The sequence below is a fragment of the Oncorhynchus mykiss genome, chromosome 7, assembly GCF_013265735.2.
Source record: "Oncorhynchus mykiss isolate Arlee chromosome 7, USDA_OmykA_1.1, whole genome shotgun sequence".
In the NCBI taxonomy this organism is placed as follows: Eukaryota; Metazoa; Chordata; class Actinopteri; order Salmoniformes; family Salmonidae; genus Oncorhynchus; species Oncorhynchus mykiss.
In genome coordinates this window covers 87,120,731-87,147,318 of record NC_048571.1, presented here as the reverse complement: position 1 = coordinate 87,147,318, position 26,588 = coordinate 87,120,731, and the positions used below count along the sequence as shown (strand labels likewise).

Here is a 26,588-nt window from a genome sequence, read left to right as displayed (position 1 = left end):
AAAATAAAGTACTTTATATATCTAGATGTTCTATCGTTGCCATGGTGATGGAAAATAAAGTACTTTATATATCTAGATGTTCTATCGTTGCCATAGTGATGGAAAATACTCTGTCATTCTGTGGAAGGGGAAACCGATAAAGAAAGGTAAATATTGTACATTGGAATGTTACAGTCACAGTATCACACCTGGTTTGAAATACTTATTGGGACTATTCTATTGGTTCCGTTAAGGAAGGCAAGCTAAATCAAGCGCACCTAAAGTATTGGAAAAGAAAAACGATCGATGTTGTCACAATAATTTTTTTAAACGAAATCAAAGGTTCTTGCTGTAGAAATGTCCTGATTGTCGCACCTCACCTCTTTCTGGTGATATAGTACCTCGGTGGATCTAGCTGGCTGGAAATAGGTTTCTCTATCCCTGTTCAAATGAGGTTTCTCTCTCCCTGTTCATCTGAGGTTTCTCTCTCCCTGTTCCCCTGAGGTTTCTCTATCCCTGTTCCCATGAGGTTTCTCTCTCCCTGTTCATCTGAGGTTTCTCTATCCCTGTTCAAATGAGGTTTCTCTATCCCTGTTCAAATGAGATTTCTCTATCCCTGTTCCCCTGAGGTTTCTCTATCCCTGTTCCCCTGAGGTTTCTCTCTCCCTGTTCAAATGAGGTTTCTCTATCCCTGTTCCCCTGAGGTTTCTCTCTCCCTGTTCCCCTGAGGTTTCTCTCTCCCTGTTCAAATGAGGTTTCTCTATCCCTGTTCCCCTGAGGTTTCTCTCTCCCTGTTCAAATGAGGTTTCTCTATCCCTGTTCCCCTGAGGTTTCTCTCTCCATGTTCAAATTAGGTTTCTCTCTCCCTGTTCAAATGAGGTTTCTCTCTCCCTGTTCCCCTGAGGTTTCTCTCTCTCTGTTCCCCTGAGGTTTCTCTCTCCCTGTTCCCCTGAGGTTTCTCTCTCCCTGTTCCCCTGAGGTTTCTCTCTCCCTGTTCCCCTGAGGTTTCTCTCTCCCTGTTCCCCTGAGGTTTCTCTTGACTAAGAGCCATGGAATGTTGTTTTGGTTAAAAGGCCTGTGCAGGTTTGTGGCAGAGCAGGGTGAAGGGTGAATGGGGGTGATGCTAGCTCAACAGGCATCCTTCCTTTAAAGCCTCCGTGGCTTAAAGAGTTTAGACTGTGTTTCATTGTGCAAACTAAATGGCAGACTGGCTCCAAGAGTCATGCTACAGTTTAAATTAGCTCATGTTGGTTTAAAACGGGTAGAAGTGAGATTTTGGCGTCTGTTGTGCCTCGCAAAGTTAAATCATATATCTTATACTGCTGATGTCCATCGAAGTGTTTTGAGATTCAAGAGTGAATGGAATGTAATTTTGGATTTTCTCCAATATTCTCCAAAGTGTAATTGCAGTAATTAACGGAGGATAGTTGAAGTGGCCATCACTAAAGAGAGAGTTTCTCTATGGACAAATGTGTCATGGACACCAGACCCAGATCCAACTAACCCGGCTCTAATGTTCACTTATCAAACAAATAACTGCTAGCTAACCTGTGTTCTCTCCCTCTCTCATTAGTGTATTGTTGTGTTCGGGCCTAGTCAGAACTCTAACATGATAGGCCGCTGTGTGTTCTGGGAAATGTTCCAGATGGTTTTAAATATTGACTGTTTAAAAACGCAGACTTTTATTTTGACCAGAGGGAGTGAGTCAAATGTCCCTTCCTCCCCATGTTGACATGCTTCTGTTTGTTCACATATTCATCTGCTTAGACTGTTCCCACACTGTTCATATTTCATTGGTTGGACAGGCACATTGGAAACAGACTCCTTATTTTTGGAAAGTGTGTGAGGCAATGGCCGCAGAGAAACAGACTCTTACTTTGAAGGAGTGTGGAGTGAAGCCAGCAGAAGAAGAAGAAAAAAAACAGACTCTTACTTTGAAGGAGTATAGGCCGATGCCAGCAGAGAGACGGGCTCTTATTTCAAACGAGAGACTCTTACTTTGAAGGTGTATAGGCCAATGCCAGCAGAGAGACGGGCTCTTATTTCAAAGGAGAGACTCTTACTTTGAAGGAGTATAGGCCAATGCCAGCAGAAAGACGGGCTCTTATTTCAAAGGAGAGACTCTTACTTTGAAGGCACGTGGGGCAATGCCAGAAGTCACCAACTTGTTCTTGCTCAGGTTAATCCACTCCAGGTTGGTGGCAGAGCAGGGTGAAGGGTGAATGGGGGTGATGCTAGCTCAACAGGCATCCTTCCTTTAAAGCCTCCGTGGCTTAAAGAGTTTAGACTGTGTTTCATTGTGCAAACTAAATGGCAGACTGGCTCCAAGAGTCATGCTACAGTTTAAATTAGCTCATGTTGGTTTAAAACGGGTAGAAGTGAGATTTTGGCGTCTGTTGTGCCTCGCAAAGTTAAATCATATATCTTATACTGCTGATGTCCATCGAAGTGTTTTGAGATTCAAGAGTGAATGGAATGTAATTTTGGATTTTCTCCAATATTCTCCAAAGTGTAATTGCAGTAATTAACGGAGGATAGTTGAAGTGGCCATCACTAAAGAGAGAGTTTCTCTATGGACAAATGTGTCATGGACACCAGACCCAGATCCAACTAACCCGGCTCTAATGTTCACTTATCAAACAAATAACTGCTAGCTAACCTGTGTTCTCTCCCTCTCTCATTAGTGTATTGTTGTGTTCGGGCCTAGTCAGAACTCTAACATGATAGGCCGCTGTGTGTTCTGGGAAATGTTCCAGATGGTTTTAAATATTGACTGTTTAAAAACGCAGACTTTTATTTTGACCAGAGGGAGTGAGTCAAATGTCCCTTCCTCCCCATGTTGACATGCTTCTGTTTGTTCACATATTCATCTGCTTAGACTGTTCCCACACTGTTCATATTTCATTGGTTGGACAGGCACATTGGAAACAGACTCCTTATTTTTGGAAAGTGTGTGAGGCAATGGCCGCAGAGAAACAGACTCTTACTTTGAAGGAGTGTGGAGTGAAGCCAGCAGAAGAAGAAGAAAAAAAACAGACTCTTACTTTGAAGGAGTATAGGCCGATGCCAGCAGAGAGACGGGCTCTTATTTCAAACGAGAGACTCTTACTTTGAAGGTGTATAGGCCAATGCCAGCAGAGAGACGGGCTCTTATTTCAAAGGAGAGACTCTTACTTTGAAGGAGTATAGGCCAATGCCAGCAGAAAGACGGGCTCTTATTTCAAAGGAGAGACTCTTACTTTGAAGGCACGTGGGGCAATGCCAGAAGTCACCAACTTGTTCTTGCTCAGGTTAATCCACTCCAGGTTGGGGATACCATTGAACGCCCCCACTGGGATGGTTGAGATGGCGTTACCTGGCGATAATTTAAGAGACATATTAATCTGAGGAATAACATGAATATTAGTGTTTTCATTAAGCCTGGACTCCATAGCCTGGTGTAATAGTGTTGTTAAAGACTAGTGTTCAGAATGACTGGACTCCATAGCCTGGTGTTATAGTGTTGTTAAATACTAGTGTTCAGAATGACTGGACTCCATAGCCTGGTGTAATAGTGTTGTTAAAGACTAGTGTTCAGAATGACTGGACTCCATAGCCTGGTGTTATAGTGTTGTTCAATACTAGTGTTCAGAATGACTGGACTCCATAGCCTGGTGTTATAGTGTTGTTCAATACTAGTGTTCAGAATGACTGGACTCCATAGCCTGGTGTTATAGTGTTGTTAAAGACTAGTGTTCAGAATGACTGGACTCCATAGCCTGGTGTTATAGTGTTGTTAAAGACTAGTGTTCAGAATGACTGGACTCCATAGCCTGGTGTTATAGTGTTGTTCAATACTAGTGTTCAGAATGACTGGACTCCATAGCCTGGTGTTATAGTGTTGTTCAATACTAGTGTTCAGAATGACTGGACTCCATAGCCTGGTGTTATAGTGTTGTTAAATACTAGTGTTCAGAATGACTGGACTCCATAGCCTGGTGTTATAGTGTTGTTAAAGACTAGTGTTCAGAATGACTGGACTCCATAGCCTGGTGTAATAGTGTTGTTAAAGACTAGTGTTCAGAATGACTGGACTCCATAGCCTGGTGTTATAGTGTTGTTAAATACTAGTGTTCAGAATGACTGGACTCCATAGCCTGGTGTTATAGTGTTGTTAAATACTAGTGTTCAGAATGACTGGACTCCATAGCCTGGTGTTATAGTGTTGTTAAATACTAGTGTTCAGAATGACTGGACTCCATAGCCTGGTGTTATAGTGTTGTTAAATACTAGTGTTCAGAATGACTGGACTCCATAGCCTGGTGTTATAGTGTTGTTAAATACTAGTGTTCAGAATGACTGGACTCCATAGCCTGGTGTAATAGTGTTGTTAAAGACTAGTGTTCAGAATGACTGGACTCCATAGCCTGGTGTAATAGTGTTGTTAAATACTAGTGTTCAGAATGACTGGACTCCATAGCCTGGTGTAATAGTGTTGTTAAAGACTAGTGTTCAGAATGACTGGACTCCATAGCCTGGTGTAATAGTGTTGTTAAAGACTAGTGTTCAGAATGACTGGACTCCATAGCCTGGTGTTATAGTGTTGTTCAATACTAGTGTTCAGAATGACTGGACTCCATAGCCTGGTGTTATAGTGTTGTTAAAGACTAGTGTTCAGAATGACTGGACTCCATAGCCTGGTGTTATAGTGTTGTTAAATACTAGTGTTCAGAATGACTGGACTCCATAGCCTGGTGTAATAGTGTTGTTAAATACTAGTGTTCAGAATGACTGGACTCCATAGCCTGGTGTTATAGTGTTGTTAAATACTAGTGTTCAGAATGACTGGACTCCATAGCCTGGTGTTATAGTGTTGTTCAATACTAGTGTTCAGAATGACTGGACTCCATAGCCTGGTGTTATAGTGTTGTTAAATACTAGTGTTCAGAATGACTGGACTCCATAGCCTGGTGTTATAGTGTTGTTAAATACTAGTGTTCAGAATGACTGGACTCCATAGCCTGGTGTTATAGTGTTGTTCAATACTAGTGTTCAGAATGACTGGACTCCATAGCCTGGTGTTATAGTGTTGTTCAATACTAGTGTTCAGAATGACTGGACTCCATAGCCTGGTGTTATAGTGTTGTTAAATACTAGTGTTCAGAATGACTGGACTCCATAGCCTGGTGTTATAGTGTTGTTAAATACTAGTGTTCAGAATGACTGGACTCCATAGCCTGGTGTTATAGTGTTGTTAAATACTAGTGTTCAGAATGACTGGACTCCATAGCCTGGTGTTATAGTGTTGTTAAATACTAGTGTTCAGAATGACTGGACTCCATAAGCCTGGTGTTATAGTGTTGTTAAATACTAGTGTTCAGAATGACTGGACTCCATAGCCTGGTGTTATAGTGTTGTTAAATACTAGTGTTCAGAATGACTGGACTCCATAGCCTGGTGTTATAGTGTTGTTAAATACTAGTGTTCAGAATGACTGGACTCCATAAGCCTGGTGTTATAGTGTTGTTAAAAACTAGTGTTCAGAATGACTGGACTCCATAGCCTGGTGTTATAGTGTTGTTAAATACTAGTGTTCAGAATGACTGAACTCCATAGCCTGGTGTTATAGTGTTGTTAAATACTAGTGTTCAGAATGACTGGACTCCATAGCCTGGTGTTATAGTGTTGTTAAATACTAGTGTTCAGAATGACTGGACTCCATAGCCTGGTGTTATAGTGTTGTTAAATACTAGTGTTCAGAATGACTGGACTCCATAGCCTGGTGTTATAGTGTTGTTCAATACTAGTGTTCAGAATGACTGGACTCCATAGCCTGGTGTTATAGTGTTGTTAAATACTAGTGTTCAGAATGACTGGACTCCATAGCCTGGTGTTATAGTGTTGTTAAATACTAGTGTTCAGAATGACTGGACTCCATAGCCTGGTGTTATAGTGTTGTTCAATACTAGTGTTCAGAATGACTGGACTCCATAGCCTGGTGTTATAGTGTTGTTAAATACTAGTGTTCAGAATGACTGGACTCCATAGCCTGGTGTTATAGTGTTGTTAAATACTAGTGTTCAGAATGACTGGACTCCATAGCCTGGTGTTATAGTGTTGTTCAATACTAGTGTTCAGAATGACTGGACTCCATAGCCTGGTGTTATAGTGTTGTTATTTACTAGTGTTCAGAATGACTGGACTCCATAGCCTGGTATTATAGTGTTGTTAAATACTAGTGTTCAGAATGACTGGACTCCATAGCCTGACGTTATAGTGTTGTTAAAGACTAGTGTTCAGAATGACTGGACTCCATAGCCTGGTGTTATAGTGTTGTTAAATACTAGTGTTCAGAATGACTGGACTCCATAGCCTGGTATTATAGTGTTGTTAAATACTAGTGTTCAGAATGACTGGACTCCATAGCCTGACGTTATAGTGTTGTTAAAGACTAGTGTTCAGAATGACTGGACTCCATAGCCTGGTGTTATAGTGTTGTTAAATACTAGTGTTCAGAATGACTGGACTCCATAGCCTGGTGTTATAGTGTTGTTAAATACTAGTGTTCAGAATGACTGGACTCCATAGCCTGGTGTTATAGTGTTGTTAAATACTAGTGTTCAGAATGACTGGACTCCATAGCCTGGTGTTATAGTGTTGTTAAATACTAGTGTTCAGAATGACTGGACTCCATAGCCTGGTGTTATAGTGTTGTTAAATACTAGTGTTCAGAATGACTGGACTCCATAGCCTGGTGTTATAGTGTTGTTAAATACTAGTGTTCAGAATGACTCTGTTGTGCTTTCCATGACTACGTGTCCTGCAAGTCAAGACATGGTCCAAAAGCTCTCATACTTCTAGTGCATACCATAATTATGCCAAAAGCCTCCATAATTGCAGTATATAAACCAACAGGCATGAGAAGCTAATAAATCTATCCTCCAGTATTTATTTTTCTCTTTAGTTTCTAGTCCTATTAACTTTAGACTGTGTGACCACATTAGGAATTACCATCACAACGACCAAACAAAAAACATTACTCACTTCTCAATAGAAGTCTCTGCATGGGGATTGGTTTTTGTGTTTTGGGTGATTTGTGATTTGACATTTCTGGTTTAGTGTCTAACACGTGATATGATGGTGTGTTGTCTACCTTATACAGCACTTGCACACACACGCACACACACACACACACACACGCGCACGCACGCGGACACACAGCTGCCTTAAAGGAAAATTCCAACCAAAAACTCTCGTTTGGTATTTGTTTAATTAGTAAATTGTTGATTTAGTCCCAAGATGTTTTGCATGTCAGCAATCATGTTTTCAAGATATGTCACTTTCCAAGTGCAGAAATACAGCCGGTAAAACGCAGTATCATATGATACCGGCTGTATTTCTGCACTTTGAAAGTTACATATCTTGAAAACATATTGGGACTATATCAACAATTTACTAATTAAACATATACCAAATTATCGTTTTTTTGGGGGGGGTTGGAGTTTTCCTTAAACTTACCCTCCAGGCTCAGAGACTTAAGTTCAGGGATGTTCAGGGGAGGGAAGTTGGTCAGCTGGGCGTTCTCACACGTCACGATGACATCAGAGATATCACAACCTAACGGGAGGGTGTTCCCAGGTCCGTGTGCCACCACTCCCCACTCCGCTCCTCCATCCTCCTCTTGTTTCTCAGTGGGCTCGGCTAGGGGAGGTGTAAGGAGGTCCTCTTCGGTCGGCTCCTCTGGAAAGATCTGGAAAACATCTCCTCTCAAAAGCCACTCCATGTCTTCCTCCTCCTGCTCCCTCTCCTCTTCTTCTTCTTCCTCTAGCTCCCTGAGGTTCTCCTTCAGGTCCTCCTCGTGTCTCCTCCTCTCCTCCTCCAGCTTCCTTTCCTGCTCCTTCATGGCCGCCTCTGCTTCCTCCTGCCTCTTCTCTGCCTCCTTCTCCATCTGCAGCCGCTCTTCCTCGCGCCTCCTCTCCTCCTGCTGCCTCCTCTCCTCCTGCAGACTCCTCTCCTCCTGCAGACTCCTCTGTCTCTCAGCCTCCTCCTTCTTCTGTTTCTTCCTCCTCTTTTTCTCTGCGTCCTTCTTGAGAAGACGTGCCTCTTCCTCCCTGTGCTCCTCCTCCTCTCTCTTCAAGAGGAGTTCGATCTCGGCCTGGGAGCGGGGCACGGCGGGGTCATGGTCAGGGTTCACATGGTCGCTGGGGTCGTTGGGAACTGGGGAATTGCCAGAGAAGTAAGGGGCGTCACCACGGGCTGCTGGCCCAGCCAATCAGAACCGCAGAGTGTTAGGGAAAGAGGATGGGATGGAGGGAGAGAGGATGGGATGGATGGAGAGAGAGACAAGGGATGGAGAGAGAGACGAGGGATGGAGAGAGAGACGAGGGATGGAGAGAGAGACGAGGGATGGAGAGAGAGACGAGGGATGTAGAGAGAGACGAGGGATGTAGAGAGAGACGAGGGATGGAGGGAGAAACGAGGGATGGAGGGAGAAACGAGGGATGGAGAGAGGCGAGGGATGGAGAGAGAGACGAGGGATGGAGGGAGAGACGAGGAATGGAGAGAGAGACGAGGGATGGAGAGAGAGACGAGGGATGGAGGGAGCGACAGAGGGTAAGGCAAGCGACGGAGGGAGAGGCGAGAGAGGGAGAGACGAGGGATGGAGAGCGAGACGAAGGATGGATGCGAGGGGCGAGAGAGAGTGATGCGAGGGATGGAGAGAGAGGCGAGGGATGGAATGGAGGGAGAGGCGAGGGATGGAATGGAGGGAGGGGCGAGGGATGGAATGGAGGGATGGAATGGAGGGAGAGGCGAGGGATGGAATGGAGGAGGAGGCAAGGGATGGAGGGAGAGGTGGGGGATGGCGAGGGATGGCGGGAGGGAGAGGCAATGAATGAAGGGCGGGAGAGGCGAGGGAGGAAGAGAAGGATAGATCCAGGAGAGAGGGATAGATTGGTGGAGGCATATTCATGCCTCCACCAATGAAAAGTTATCAACTAGTGTTTTAGGTGAGTTCAGTGTTACACTCTATATCTTTGTAGACCTCCACAAGTCTGGTTCATCATTGGGAGCAATTTCCAAAAAACTGAATGTACCACATTCTTCTGTGCAAAGAATAGTACGCAAATATAAACACCATGGGACCATGCAGCCATCATACTCCTCAGGAAGGAGACGCGTTCTGTATCTTAGAGTTAAGATTAGTACTACGATAGTTAAGATTAGTACTACGATAGTTAAAATCGGTTAAGATAGTACTACGATAGTTAAGATCAGTTAAGATAGTACTACGGTAGTTAAGATTAGTACTATGATAGTTAAGATCAGTTAAGATAGTACTACGGTAGTTAAGATTAGTACTACGATAGTTAAGATCAGTTAAGATAGTACTACGGTAGTTAAGATTAGTACTACGGTAGTTAAGATTAGTACTACGGTAGTTAAGATTAGTACTACGATAGTTAAGATTAGTACTACGGTAGTTAAGATTAGTACTACAGTAGTTAAGATCGGTTAAGATAGTACTACGGTAGTTAAGATTAGTACTACGGTAGTTAAGATTAATACTACGATAGTTAAGATTAGTACTACGATAGTTAAGATAGTACTACGATAGTTAAGATTAGTACTACGATAGTTAAGATTAGTACTACGATAGTTAAGATAGTACTACGATAGTTAAGATTAGTACTACGGTAGTTAAGATTAGTACTTTGGTAGTTAAGATTAGTACTATGATAGTTAAGATTAGTACTACGATAGTTAAGATCGGTTAAGATAGTACTACGGTAGTTAAGATTAGTACTACGATAGTTAAGATTAGTACTACGGTAGTTAAGATTAGTACTATGGTAGTTAAGATAGTACTACGGTAGTTAAGATTAGTACTATGATAGTTAAGATTAGTACTACGATAGTTAAGATAGTACTACGATAGTTAAGATTAGTACTACGGTAGTTAAGATTAGTACTTTGGTAGTTAAGATTAGTACTATGATAGTTAAGATTAGTACTACGATAGTTAAGATCGGTTAAGATAGTACTACGGTAGTTAAGATTAGTACTACGATAGTTAAGATTAGTACTACGGTAGTTAAGATTAGTACTATGGTAGTTAAGATAGTACTACGGTAGTTAAGATTAGTACTATGATAGTTAAGATTAGTACTACGATAGTTAAGATCGGTTAAGATAGTACTACGGTAGTTAAGATTAGTACTACGATAGTTAAGATTAGTACTACGGTAGTTAAGATTGGTACTACGGTAGTTAAGATCGGTTAAGATAGTACTACGATAGTTAAGATTAGTACTACGGTAGTTAAGATTAGTACTACGGTAGTTAAGATTAGTACTACGGTAGTTAAGATTAGTACTACGATAGTTAAGATAGTACTACGATAGTTAAGATTAGTACTACGATAGTTAAGATTGGTACTACGGTAGTTAAGATCGGTTAAGATAGTACTACGATAATTAAGATTAGTACTATGGTAGTTAAGATTGGTTAAGATAGTACTACGGTAGTTAAGATTAATACTACAATAGTTAAGATTAGTACTACGATAGTACTACGATAGTTAAGATTAGTACTATGATAGTTAAGATTAGTACTACGATAGTTAAGATAGTACTACGATAGTTAAGATAGTTAAAATGAGTACTACGATAGTTAAGATTGGTACTACGGTAGTTAAGATCAGTTAAGATTAGTACTACGATAGTTAAGATAGTACTACGATAGTTAAGATTAGTACTACGATAGTTAAGATTGGTACTACGGTAGTTAAGATCGGTTAAGATAGTACTACGATAATTAAGATTAGTACTATGGTAGTTAAGATTGGTTAAGATAGTACTACGGTAGTTAAGATTAATACTACAATAGTTAAGATTAGTACTACGATAGTACTACGATAGTTAAGATTAGTACTATGATAGTTAAGATTAGTACTACGATAGTTAAGATAGTACTACGATAGTTAAGATAGTTAAAATGAGTACTACGATAGTTAAGATTGGTACTACGGTAGTTAAGATCAGTTAAGATTAGTACTACGATAGTTAAGATAGTACTACGATAGTTAAGATTGGTACTACGGTAGTTAAGATCAGTTAAGATTAGTACTACGATAGTTAAGATTAGTACTACGGTGGTTAAGATAGTACTACGATAGTTAAGATTAGTACTATGGTAGTTAAGATTGGTTAAGATAGTACTACGGTAGTTAAGATTAATACTACGATAGTTAAGATTAGTACTACGATAGTTAAGATTAGTACTATGATAGTTAAGATAGTACTACGATAGTTAAGATAGTTAAGATAGTACTACGGTGGTTAAGATTAGTACTACGGTAGTTAAGATTAGTACTACGGTAGTTAAGATTAGTACTACGATAGTTAAGATTAGTACTACGGTAGTTAAGATCAGTTAAGATTAGTACTACGATAGTTAAGATTAGTACTACGATAGTTAAGATTAGTACTACGGTAGTTAAGATCGGTTAAGATAGCACTACGGTAGTTACGATTGGTTAAGATAGTACTACGTTAGTTAAGATTAGTACTACGGTAGTTAAGATAGTACTACGATAGTTAAGATTAGTACTATGGTAGTTAAGATAGTTAAGATTAGTACTATGGTAGTTAAGATAGTTAAGATTAGTACTACGGTAGTTAAGATAGTTAAGATTAGTACTACAGTAGTTAAGATTAGTACTACGATAGTTAAGATTAGTACTACAGTAGTTAAGATCGGTTAAGATAGTACTACGGTAGTTAAGATTAGTACTACGATAGTTAAGATTAGTACTACAGTAGTTAAGATCGGTTAAGATAGTACTACGGTAGTTAAGATTAGTACTATGATAGTTAAGATTAGTACTACAGTAGTTAAGATCGGTTAAGATAGTACTATGGTAGTTAAGATTAGTACTACGGTAGTTAATATTAGTACTACAGTAGTTAAGATCGGTTAAGATAGTACTACGGTAGTTAAGATTAGTACTACAGTAGTTAAGATTGGTTAAGATAGTACTACGGTAGTTAAGATTAGTACTACGATAGTTAAGATTAGTTAAAATGGCCAGTGAAACACCACAATAACAATATAAACAACAACACCTACCTAACACCACAATAACAATATAAACAACAACACCTACCTAACACCACAATAACAATATAAACAACAACACCTACCTAATACCACAATGACAATATAAACAACAACACCTACCTAACACCACAATAACAATATAAACAACAACACCTACCTAACACCACAATAACAATATAAACAACAACACCTACCTAACACCTCAATGACAATATAAACAACAACACCTACCTAACACCACAATGACAATATAAACAACAACACCTACCTAACACCACAATGACAATATAAACAACAACACCTACCTAACACCACAATAACAATATAAACAACAACACCTACCTAACACCACAATGACAATATAAACAACAACACCTACCTAACACCACAATAACAATATAAACAACACCTACTTAACACCACAATAACAATATAAACAACAACACCTACCTAACACCACAGTGACAATATAAACAACAACACCTACCTAACACCACAATAACAATATAAACAACAACACCTACCTAACACCACAATGACAATATAAACAACAACACCTACCTAACACCACAATAACAATATAAACAACACCTACTTAACACCACAATAACAATATAAACAACAACACCTACCTAACACCACAATAACAATATAAACAACAACACCTACCTAACACCACAATAACAATATAAACAACAACACCTACCTAACACCACAATAACAATATAAACAACAACACCTACCTAACACCACAATAACAATATAAACAACAACACCTACCTAACACCACAATGACAATATAAACAACACCTACCTAACACCACAATAACAATATAAACAACAACACCTACCTAACACCACAATAACAATATAAACAACAACACCTACCTAACACCACAATAACAATATAAACAACAACACCTACCTAACACCACAATAACAATATAAACAACAACACCTACCTAACACCACAATGACAATATAAACAACACCTACCTAACACCACAATAACAATATTGGGGGGGGGGGGGCAAGGCAGAGGGGTTGATATCATAGGGACAAACGTACATTCTGTGATCAGATATCAAAGGATTGTGCCTGGAGTTTTTCCTCGTTGTAGCCTTACCTGGTCAAGGAGTTAGGAAAAGGAATGGACCTGTACTGTTATACAACAGGGTTTCTCAACTAGATGATTTTTATTATTTCCGAAGAAATCAATACTGAACAAAAATATAAATGCAACATGAGACAACTTCAAAGATGTTACTGAGTTACAGTTCATATGAGGAAATCAGACAATTTAAATAAAGTCATTAGGCCCTAATCTATGGATTTCACATGACTGGGAATACAGATATGCATCTGTTGGTCACAGATACCTTTAACAAAAAGGTAGGGGTGTGGATCAGAACCAGTCAGTATCTGGTGAGACCACCATTTGTCTCATGCAGCACAGCACATCTCCTTCACATAGAGTTGATCAGGATGTTGATTGTGGCTTGTGGAATGGTGTCCCAGTCATCTTCAATGGCTGTGAGAAGTTGCTGGATATTGGCCCTAACTGGAACACGCTGTCGTATACGTCAATCCAGAGCATCCCAAACATGCTCAATGGGTGTCATGTCTGGTGAGTATTCAGGCCATGGAAGAACCGGGACATTTTCAGCTTCCAGGAATTGTGTACAGATCCTTGCGACATGGGGCCGTGCATTGTCATGCTGAAACGTGAGATGATGGCGGCGGATGAATGGCACCATAATGGGCCTCAAGATCTCGTTACGATATCTCTGTGCATTCAAATTTTCATCTAAAAAATCCAATTGTGTTTGTTGTCTGTAGCTTATGCCTACCCATACCATAACCCCACCGGCACCATGGGGCACTCTGTTCACATTGTCAACGTTGAGTTTGCCGAAAGGCACCTAAAGGACTCAGGCCATGAGAAACAATATTCTCTGGTCTGATAAAACCAAGATTGAACTCTTTAGCCTGAATGCCAAGTGTCACACCTGGCACCATCCCTACGGTGAAGCATGGTGGTGGCAGCATCAAGCTGTGGGGATGTTATTCAGCGGCAGCGACTGGGAGACTAGTCAGGATCGAGGGAAAGATGAACGGAGCAAAGTATAGAGAGATCCTTGATGAAAACCTGCTCCAGAGCGCTCAGACTAGGGCGAAGGTTCACCTTCCAACAGGACAACAACCTTATCCACACAGCAAAGACAACGCAGGAGTGGCTTCGGGACAAGTCTCTGAATGTCCTTGAGTGGCCCAGACAGAGCCCGGACTTGAACCCGATCAAACATCCCTGGAGAGACTTGAAAATAGCTGTCCAGCGACGCTCCCCATCCAACCTGACAGAGCTTGAGAGGATCTGCAGAGAAGAATGGGAGAAACTCCCCAAATACAGGTGTGGCAAGCTTGTAGCATCACACCCAAGAAGACTCAAGGCTGTAATCACTGCCAAAGATGCTTCAACGAAGTACTGAGTAAAGAGTCTGAATACTTATGTAAATGTGATATTTCAGTTATTTATTTGTAATACATTTGCAAAATTTTCTAAAAACCTGTTTTGGTTTTGTCAATGTGGGGTATTGTGTGTAGATTAATGAGGGGAAAAAACTATTTTAATCCATTTTAGAATAAGGCTGTAACGTAACAAAATGTTGAAAAATTCAAGGGGTCTAAATACACTGTACCTTGGAGTTGCTTACCAAGGTGACGTTTTAATGTTCCCGAGTGGCCTAGCTATAGTTTTGACTTAAATTTGTATACAAATGTAAGCAATGTTTGAAATAATTCTGTTTTAGTCGAATGTTAAATCAGTTTGAGCTTCTTCCGGTCCATTTGCAGTCTACAAGTTATTTCTCATTATGTTCTGGCACTTTGACCCTCCACTTTAAGAAAAATGTGGCGCACGGCTAAATCTAGTTTATGATCTATAGTAACAGCTCCTTATCCTCTGGGCTACAGCTCCAACTCCTTATCCTCTGGGCTACAGCTCCAACTCCTTATCCTCTGGGCTATAGCTCCAACTCCTTATCCTCTGGGCTACAGCTCCAACTCCTTATCCTCTGGGCTACAGCTCCAACTCCTTATCCTCTGGGCTACAGCTCCAACTCCTTATCCTCTGGGCTACAGCTCCAACTCCTTATCCTCTGGGCTACAGCTCCAACTCCTTATCCTCTGGGCTACAGCTCCAACTCCTTATCCTCTGGGCTACAGCTCCAACTCCTTATTCTCTGGGCTACAGCTCCAACTCCTTATCCTCTGGGCTACAGCTCCAACTCCTTATCCTCTGGGCTACAGCTCCAACTCCTTATCCTCTGTGCTATAGCTCCAACTCCTTATCCTCTGTGCTATAGCTCCAACTCCTTATCCTCTGGGCTACAGCTCCAACTCCTTATCCTCTGGGCTACAGCTCCAACTCCTTATCCTCTGGGCTACAGCTCAAACTCCTTATCCTCTGGGCTACAGCTCCAACTCCTTATCCTCTGGGCTACAGCTCCAACTCCTTATCCTCTGGGCTACAGCTCCAACTCCTTATCCTCTGGGCTACAGCTCCAACTCCTTATTCTCTGGGCTATAGCTCCAACTCCTTATCATCTGGGCTACAGCTCCAACTCCTTATCCTCTGGGCTACAGCTCCAACTCCTTATCCTCTGGGCTACAGCTCCAACTCCTTATCCTCTGGGCTACAGCTCCAACTCCTTATCCTCTGGGCTACAGCTCCAACTCCTTATCCTCTGGGCTACAGCTCCCAACTCCTTATCCGCTGGGCTACAGCTCCAACTCCTTATCCTCTGGGCTACAGCTCCAACTCCTTATCCTCTGGGCTGGGCTACAGCTCCAACTCCTTATCCTCTGGGCTACATCTCCAACTCCTTATCCTCTGGGCTACAGCTCCAACTCCTTATCCTCTGGGCTGGGCTACAGCTCCAACTCCTTATCCTCTGGGCTACAGCTCCAACTCCTTATCCTCTGGGCTACAGCTCCAACTCCTTATCCTCTGGGCTACAGCTCCAACTCCTTATCCTCTGGGCTACAGCTCCAACTCCTTATCCTCTGGGCTACAGCTCCAACTCCTTATCCTCTGGGCTATAGCTCCAACTCCTTATCCTCTGGGCTACAGCTCCAACTCCTTATCCTCTGGGCTACAGCTCCAACTCCTTATCCTCTGGGCTACAGCTCCAACTCCTTATCCTCTGGGCTACAGCTCCAACTCCTTATCCTCTGGGCTACAGCTCCAACTCCTTATCCTCTGGGCTACAGCTCCAACTCCTTATCCTCTGGGCTACAGCTCCAACTCCTTATCCTCTGGGCTACAGCTCCAACTCCTTATCCTCTGGGCTACAGCTCCCAACTCCTTATCCGCTGGGCTACAGCTCCAACTCCTTATCCTCTGGGCTACAGCTCCAACTCCTTATCCTCTGGGCTGGGCTACAGCTCCAACTCCTTATCCTCTGGGCTACATCTCCAACTCCTTATCCTCTGGGCTATAGCTCCAACTCCTTATCCTCTGGGCTACAGCTCCAACTCCTTATCCTCTGGGCTGGGCTACAGCTCCAACTCCTTATCCTCTGGGCTACAGCTCCAACTCCTTATCCTCTGGGCTACAGCTCCAACTCCTTATCCTCTGGGCTACAGCTCCAACTCCTTATCCTCTGGGCTACAGCTCCAACTCCTTATCCTCTGGGCTACAGCTCCAACTCCTTATCCTCTGGGCTATAGCTCCAACTCCTTATCCTCTGGGCTACAGCTCCAACTCCTTATCCTCTGGGCTACAGCTCCAACTCCTTATCCTCTGGGCTATAGCTCCGACTCATTATCCTCTGGGCTATAGCTCCAACTCCTTATCCTCTGGGCTACAGCTCCCAACTCCTTATCCGCTGGGCTTCAGCTCCAACTCCTTATCCTCTGGGCTACAGCTCCAACTCCTTATCCTCTGGGCTGGGCTACAGCTCCAACTCCTTATCCTCTGGGCTACATCTCCAACTCCTTATCCTCTGGGCTACAGCTCCAACTCCTTATCCTCTGGGCTATAGCTCCAACTCCTTATCCTCTGGGCTACAGCTCCAACTCCTTATCCTCTGGGCTGGGCTACAGCTCCAACTCCTTATCCTCTGGGCTACAGCTCCAACTCCTTATCCTCTGGGCTATAGCTCCAACTCCTTATCCTCTGGGCTACAGCTCCAACTCCTTATCCTCTGGGCTACAGCTCCAACTCCTTATCCTCTGGGCTACAGCTCCAACTCCTTATCTGCTGGGCTACCTACCTACCTACCTACTGAATGTGTTACTAGATTATTCTAGGATTTTGTTCCAAGCTGACTTTCTGTAAATACACTACCATCTCAGGACTCCAGGTATGGCCGTGCCCCAGGATAACTGCACAGCTCCAGCTTGGGATGTTTAACATGTTACAGGTAATAGCTTTGACCAAATGTAGGATTACTCCCACACACACCATATTACCTTTGGTAGTTGGTAGTTGTGTGGACCACACCTTGACTGTTAGAGCCACAATGAATTTGGATGTAACTAGGGGTGACTTGTGTGTAAAGCAGTTTTGAATAAAACTAGACGCCTTGGAATCATTGTTGAATTACTGCAGCAACGTGATACGGAGCGTTACCACAGCAACGTGATACAGAGCGTTACCACAGCAGCGTGATACAGAGCGTTACCACAGCAACGTGATACAGAGCGTTACCACAGCAACGTGATACAGAGCGTTACCACAGCAACGTGATACAGAGCGTTACCACAGCAGCGTGATACAGAGCGTTACCACAGCAACGTGATACAGAGCGTTACCACAGCAACGTGATACAGAGCGTTACCACAGCAACGTGATACAGAGCGTTACCACAGCAACGTGATACAGAGCGTTACCACAGCAACGTGATACAGAGCGTTACCACAGCAACGTGATACAGAGCGTTACCACAGCAACGTGATACAGAGTGTTACCACAGCAACGTGATACAGAGCGTTACCACAGCAACGTGATACAGAGCGTTACCACAGCAACTTGATACAGAGCGTTACCACAGCAACGTGATACAGAGCGTTACCACAGCAACGTGATACAGAGCGTTACCACAGCAACATAACACAGAGCGTTAACGCAGTTAAACAACGCAAAGTTGCAATCATGCTGTATAATCTGAAACATATTGTCACGCAAAGCTGCAGTTAAATATTAGCTAGCTGCAACAGTGTCAGTCGAAGTTTGGGTGAGTTGGGCTTTCGTTTGTATGGCCTGAGTTCAAAAGGGAGAATTGCAGTCCTTCAGACACCCTGCAGCGAAAGTTAAAAATGTCTGTGTTATCTGACCATACAGACCGATACGGTCATGATAGCAACACTCAGCGCTGTAATTCAGTGTTTCCGTGTGGTCAGTGAAACTGTGGCCTAGCCCAGCTGTGATGTAACAACATACCACTCTAGCCAACCTGGTCATGAGAGACATGAGGACCAACAGACCATACCGACCATACGGACTATTAGACCATACTGACCAGTAGACCCTACTGACCAATAGACCATACTGACTAACAGACCATACTGACTAATAGACCATACTGACTAATAGACCATACTGAGGAGTAGACCATACTGACCAATAGACCATACTGACTAACAGACCATACTGACTAATAGACCATACTGACTAATAGACCATACTGACCAGTAGACCCTACTGACCAATAGACCATACTGACCGACAGGCCATACTGACTAATAGACCATACTGACTAACAGACCATACTGACCGACAGGCCATACTGACTAACAGACCATACTGACTATTAGACCATACTGACTAATAGACCATACTGACTAATAGACCATACTGAGGAGTAGACCATACTGACCAATAGACCATACTGACTAACAGACCATACTGACTAATAGACCATACTGACTAATAGACCATACTGACCAGTAGACCATACTGACCGACAGGCCATACTGACTAATAGACCATACTGACTAACAGACCAAACTGACTATTAGACCATACTGACTAACAGACTATACTGACTAACAGACCATACTGACTAACAGACCATACTGACTATTAGACCATACTGACCGACAGACCATACTGACTAACAGACCATACTGACTAACAGACCATACTGACTAACAGACCATACTGACTATTAGACCATACTAACCGACAGACCATACTGACTTACAGACCATACTGACCAGTAGACCATACTGACTAACAGACCATACTGACTAACAGACCATACTGACTAACAGACCATACTGACTAACAGACCAAACTGACTATTAGACCATACTGACTAACAGACCATACTGACTAACAGACCATACTGACTATTAGACCATACTGACCGACAGACCATACTGACTAACAGACCATACTGACTGACAGACCATACTGACTAACAGACCATACTGACTATTAGACCATACTGACCGACAGGCCATACTAACCGACAGACCATACTGACTATTAGACCATACTGATCGACAGACCATACTGACTAACAGACCATACTGACTAACAGACCATACTGACTATTAGACCATACTGATCGACAGACCATACTGACTAACAGACCATACTGACTAACAGACCATACTGACTATTAGACCATACTGATCGACAGACCATACTGACTATTAGACCATACTGATCGACAGACCATACTGACTAACAGACCATACTGACTAACAGACCATACTGACTATTAGACCATACTGATCGACAGACCATACTGACTTACAGACCATACTGACCAGTAGACCATACTGACTAACAGACCATACTGACCGACAGACCATACTGACTAACAGACCATACTGACTAACAGACCATACTGACCAGTAGACCATACTGACTAACAGACCATACTGACTGACAGACCATACTGACTAACAGACCATACTGACTAACAGACCATACTGACCGACAGACCATACTGACTAACAGACCATACTGACTAACAGACCATACTGACTAACAGACCATACTGACTAACAGACCATACTGACTAACAGACCATACTGACCGACAGACCATACTGACTAACAGACCATACTGACTAACAGACCATACTGACTAACAGACCATACTGACTAACAGACCATACTGACTAACAGACCATACTGACTAACAGACCATACTGACTAACAGACCATACTGACTAACAGACCATACTGACTAACAGACCATACTGAGGTAAAGTCATCAGGAGGAAAATATTTTGTATGTGGAGGATGAGGGCTGCAGTAGATATCTCAGATAGGGGGGAGTGAGGCCTAAGAGGGTTTTATAAATAAGCATCAACCAGTGGGTCTTGCGACGGGTGAACAGAGATGACCAGTTTACAGAGAGTATAGAGTGCAGTGATGTGTCCTATAAGGAGCATTGGTGGAAAATCTGATGGCTGAATGGTAAAGAACATCTAGCCGGTCGAGAGCACCCTTACCTGCTGATCTATAAATGATGTCTCCGTAATCTAGCATGGGTAGGATGGTCATCTGAATCAGGGTTTATTTGTCACGTGCGCTGAATACAACAGGTGTAGGTCGACCTTACAGTGAAATGCTTACTTACAGGCTCTAACCAATAGTGCAAAAAAGGTACGTTTGGCAGCTGGGGTGAAAGAGGAGCGATTACGATAGAGAAAACCAAGTCTTGATTTAACTTTACCCTGCAGCTTTGATAGGTGCTGAGAGAAGGACAGTGCACCGTCTAGCCATACTCCCAAGTACTTGTATGAGGTGACTACCTCAAGCTCTAAACCCTCAGAGGTAGTAATCACACCTGTGGGGAGAGGGGCATTCTTCTGACCAAACCACATGACCTTAGTTTTGGAGCTGTTCAGAACAAGGTTAAGGGCAGAGAAAGCTTGTTGAACACTAGGAAAGCTTTGTTGTCGAGCGTTTAACATAAAATCAGAGGAATGGCCAGCTGAGTATAAGACTGTATCATCTGCATAGAAATGGATGAGGGAGCTTCCTACTTCCTGAGAAGAACGTGGGGGAACCCTACTAAGCCAGTACAGTACAGTATTCCCTTTTGTTGAAGACATCTGCTGCCTGATTCAGTTCAGTAACTGTACACATACACCAACCCTAATCAAACTGCTTAATTCATTGTTTGATTATATAGAAAATAAAAGGACTGTGAGCATCAGCAAATATCTGGTACAGCAGAGAGGGGGGGGGGGGGCAGAAATGGAGGGAGAGAGAGAGGGATTGAGAGACAGAGAGAGGCGTGGTGGTGGACTAACCTGGGATTACATTGTAGTTAGACTTCATCTCGTCAACACTCCTGTACGACTCAATGAAAATAGACCCTCCGTCTCCTCCTGCGTTGTGTGGAAGACTCCCCAGCCTCGTCCCTCCGTCTCCTCCTGCGTTGTGTGGAAGACTCCCCAGCCTCGTCCCTCTGTCTCCTCCTGCGTTGTGTGGAAGACTCCCCAGCCTCGTCCCTCCGTCTCCTCCTGCGTTGGGTGGAAGACTCCCCAGCCTCGTCCCTCTGTCTCCTCCTGCGTTGGGTGGAAGACTCCCCAGCCTCGTCAGACCCAGGGGGGCTTTTGATCTCTGATTGTCCCTGTTCCCCCTGGCTCTCCCTTTCCCGGGCCCTCCTGCCTTCCTCCTCTTTCCCCGTCCTAGTCCTACTCCCTGGAGCTGGTTGTGTTCTGCGCCCCCTGGCCCTCTCCTCCTCCCGTTGCCCTGGCCAGCCAGCCCTCTCTGGTCCTGGGCCCCAGCTCCAGCCACCTCCAGATACAGGTAGACCAGGAGAGACAGAGAGAGGAGAACCCAGCGCTCCATAGCAGAACAGGAGTCTGTGTGTTACAGCGGAACAAGACATATGCTGGTAAAGCCCTTGATATAGAGAGCTGCGAGACACTACGTCCAAAATGGCACCCTATATAGTACACTACTTCTCGACCTGGGTCTCTATGTAACATGTAGCAGGGTCAAAAGTAGTGCACTATATTGGGAATAGGGTGCCATGTAGGATACGGCCATAATATGTAGTTTCTACATGCTCTAACGTAATAATAACAAGCCTCTGGTCTATGGTCCGAGTCAGACAGTAGACAGATTAGGCCAGGCACAAACCTCTCTCTGTCACCAGGGCTGTAATTCTGTAATGCTCACCTTTCAGAGCTTTGTGAAGAGACCCCTTTTAAATATGTGATGCATCGCATTTAGGATTTAGACTGAATAATGTTAAGTGTGTTGATTGACAAAGACGATGGCATGTTCACCCAGACAACAGCTGTTAATACAGGATCTACATCCAATCCTGTCACCTAGACAACAGCTGTTAATACAGGATCTACATCCAATCCTGTCACCTAGAAAACAGCTGTTAATACAGGATCTACATCCATCCTGTCACCCAGACAACAGCTGTTAATACAGGATCTACATCCATCCTGTCACCTAGACAACAGCTGTTAATACAGGATCTACATCCAATCCTGTCACCCAGACAACAGCTGTTAATACAGGATCTACATCCATCCTGTCACCTAGACAACAGCTGTTAATACAGGATCTACATCCAATCCTGTCACCTAGACAACAGCTGTTAATACAGGATCTACATCCAATCCTGTCACCTAGACAACAGCTGTTAATACAGGATCTACATCCATCCTGTCACCTAGACAACAGCTGTTAATACAGGATCTACATCCATCCTGTCACCCAGACAACAGCTGTTAATACAGGATCTACATCCAATCCTGTCACCTAGACAACAGCTGTTAATACAGGATCTACATCCATCCTGTCACCCAGACAACAGCTGTTAATACAGGATCTACATCCAATCCTGTCACCTAGACAACAGCTGTTAATACAGGATCTACATCCAATCCTGTCACCTAGACAACAGCTGTTAATACAGGATCTACATCCAATCCTGTCACCTAGACAACAGCTGTTAATACAGGATCTACATCCATCCTGTCACCTAGACAACAGCTGTTAATACAGGATTTACATCCAATCCTGTCACCTAGACAACAGCTGTTAATACAGGATCTACATCCAATCCTGTCACCTAGACAACAGCTGTTAATACAGGATCTACATCCAATCCTGTCACCTAGACAACAGCTGTTAATACAGGATCTACATCCAATCCTGTCACCCAGACAACAGCTGTTAATACAGGATCTACATCCAATCCTGTCACCCAGACAACAGCTGTTAATACAGGATCTACATCCATCCTGTCACCTAGACAACAGCTGTTAATACAGGATCTACATCCATCCTGTCACCTAGACAACAGCTGTTAATACAGGATCTACATCCAATCCTGTCACCTAGACAACAGCTGTTAATACAGGATCTACATCCATCCTGTCACCCAGACAACAGCTGTTAATACAGGATCTACATCCAATCCTGTCACCTAGACAACAGCTGTTAATACAGGATCTACATCCATCCTGTCACCCAGACAACAGCTGTTAATACAGGATCTACATCCAATCCTGTCACCTAGACAACAGCTGTTAATACAGGATCTACATCCAATCCTGTCACCTAGACAACAGCTGTTAATACAGGATCTACATCCAATCCTGTCACCTAGACAACAGCTGTTAATACAGGATCTACATCCATCCTGTCACCTAGACAACAGCTGTTAATACAGGATTTACATCCAATCCTGTCACCTAGACAACAGCTGTTAATACAGGATCTACATCCAATCCTGTCACCTAGACAACAGCTGTTAATACAGGATCTACATCCAATCCTGTCACCTAGACAACAGCTGTTAATACAGGATCTACATCCAATCCTGTCACCCAGACAACAGCTGTTAATACAGGATCTACATCCAATCCTGTCACCCAGACAACAGCTGTTAATACAGGATCTACATCCATCCTGTCACCTAGACAACAGCTGTTAATACAGGATCTACATCCATCCTGTCACCTAGACAACAGCTGTTAATACAGGATCTACATCCAATCCTGTCACCTAGACAACAGCTGTTAATACAGGATCTACATCCAATCCTGTCACCTAGACAACAGCTGTTAATACAGGATCTACATCCAATCCTGTCACCTAGAAAACAGCTGTTAATACAGGATCTACATCCAATCCTGTCACCTAGACAACAGCTGTTAATACAGGATCTACATCCATCCTGTCACCTAGACAACAGCTGTTAATACAGGATCTACATCCAATCCTGTCACCTAGACAACAGCTGTTAATACAGGATCTACATCCATCCTGTCACCTAGACAACAGCTGTTAATACAGGATCTACATCCATCCTGTCACCTAGACAACAGCTGTTAATACAGGATCTACATCCAATCCTGTCACCTAGACAACAGCTGTTAATACAGGATCTACATCCATCCTGTCACCTAGACAACAGCTGTTAATACAGGATCTACATCCAATCCTGTCACCTAGACAACAGCTGTTAATACAGGATCTACATCCAATCCTGTCACCTAGACAACAGCTGTTAATACAGGATCTACATCCAATCCTGTCACCTAGACAACAGCTGTTAATACAGGATCTACATCCAATCCTGTCACCTAGACAACAGCTGTTAATACAGGATCTACATCCATCCTGTCACCTAGACAACAGCTGTTAATACAGGATCTACATCCATCCTGTCACCTAGACAACAGCTGTTAATACAGGATCTACATCCAATCCTGTCACCTAGACAACAGCTGTTAATACAGGATCTACATCCAATCCTGTCACCTAGACAACAGCTGTTAATACAGGATCTACATCCAATCCTGTCACCTAGACAACAGCTGTTAATACAGGATCTACATCCATCCTGTCACATAGACAACAGCTGTTAATACAGGATCTACATCCATCCTGTCACCTAGACAACAGCTGTTAATACAGGATCTACATCCATCCTGTCACCTAGACAACAGCTGTTAATACAGGATCTACATCCATCCTGTCACCTAGACAACAGCTGTTAATACAGGATCTGCATCTATCCTGTCACCTAGACAACAGCTGTTAATACAGGATCTACATCCATCCTGTCACCTAGACAACAGCTGTTAATACAGGATCTACATCCATCCTGTCACCTAGACAACAGCTGTTAATACAGGATCTACATCCATCCTGTCACCTAGACAACAGCTGTTAATACAGGATCTACATCCAATCCTGTCACCTAGACAACAGCTGTTAATACAGGATATACATCCAATCCTGTCACCTAGACAACAGCTGTTAATACAGGATCTACATCCATCCTGTCACCTAGACAACAGCTGTTAATACAGGATCTACATCCATCCTGTCACCTAGACAACAGCTGTTAATACAGGATCTACATCCATCCTGTCACCTAGACAACAGCTGTTAATACAGGATCTACATCTAATCCTGTCGCCTAGACAACAGCTGTTAATACAGGATCTACATCCATCCTGTCACCTAGACAACAGCTGTTAAAGATCTACATCCATCCTGTCACCTAGACAACAGCTGTAAGGCAGAGTAGAATCAGACTTGTTAAGGATTGGTCTTTAGGCAGAGGAGAATAAGGATGTTTAGGATTGGTCTTTAGGCAGAGGAGAATCAGACTTGTTTAGGATTGGTCTTTATTTCCTCCAGACTACAGGTAGGAAACTAGTTTATATTGTACACAGATCTCAACTCTTTCCTCAACCTTCTTCTAGGTCTAGGACCATCCTGCAGATTGGTGGTGTGTGTATGTGGGTGTAGCAGGAAGTGTGTGAACATGCTGAAGGATGTCTTCACTCATATCCCAACACAGAGACAGAGCATGTCTGTACCGAGCCTCAGGCAGCCAGTCACTCTTATCCAGAGAGAGAGCGAGAGAGCGAGAGAGAGCGAGAGAGCGAGAGAGCGAGAGAGAGACAGAGACAGAGACAGAGACAGAGAGAGATAGAATGTCTGTACTAGTGCACTACTTTTGACCAGGGCCCTTAGGGTGCACTATTTGTATTTTTACAAGGCAGCAACTACTCTTCCTGGGGCTTATTATGGATCCCCGTTAGTTCCTGCCAAGGCAGCAGCTACTCTTCCTGGGGTTTATTATGGATCCCCGTTAGTTCCTGCCAAGGCAGCAGCTACTCTTCCTGGGGTTTATTATGGATCCCCGTTAGTTCCTGCCAAGGCAGCAGCTACTCTTCCTGGGGTTTATTATGGATCCCCATTAGTTCCTGCCTAGGCAGCAGCTACTCTTCCTGGGGTTTATTATGGATCCCCGTTAGTTCCTGCCTAGGCAGCAGCTACTCTTCCTGGGGTTTATTATGGATCCCCGTTAGTTCCTGCCAAGGCAGCAGCTACTCTTCCTGGGGTTTATTATGGATCCCCATTAGTTCCTGCCAAGGCAGCAGCTACTCTTCCTGGGGTTTATTGTGGATCCCCATTAGTTCCTGCCAAGACAACAGCTACTCTTCCTGGGGTTTATTACGGATCCCCATTAGTTCCTGCCAAGGCAG

The 26,588-nt window shown here is 43.2% G+C and overlaps 2 protein-coding genes across 4 annotated transcripts in view; one reads left to right on the top strand and one right to left on the bottom strand.

The window, feature by feature from the left end:
* Positions 1-26,588, top strand: part of LOC110528667 (centromere protein P) — a 179,863-nt gene that overhangs the window by 146,648 nt on the left and 6,627 nt on the right. The window lies entirely within an intron of this gene.
* The window catches only part of ecm2 (extracellular matrix protein 2, female organ and adipocyte specific), a 40,146-nt gene that overhangs the window by 9,587 nt on the left and 3,971 nt on the right, over positions 1-26,588 (bottom strand). Inside the window, exons 2-5 of one of the 2 annotated variants that reach the window (XM_036984291.1) lie at positions 21,483-21,917; positions 21,360-21,437; positions 7,477-8,175; positions 3,219-3,334 (exon numbers count right to left, since the gene is read on the bottom strand). In XM_036984291.1, the coding sequence (XP_036840186.1) occupies positions 3,219-3,334; positions 7,477-8,175; positions 21,360-21,437; positions 21,483-21,903 (1,314 nt within the window). In that variant the 5' untranslated portion in view covers positions 21,904-21,917. Of the gene's footprint in view, positions 1-3,218; positions 3,335-7,476; positions 8,176-21,359; positions 21,918-26,588 lie in introns of both variants that reach the window. The other variant, XM_036984290.1, reaches the window with a different exon arrangement.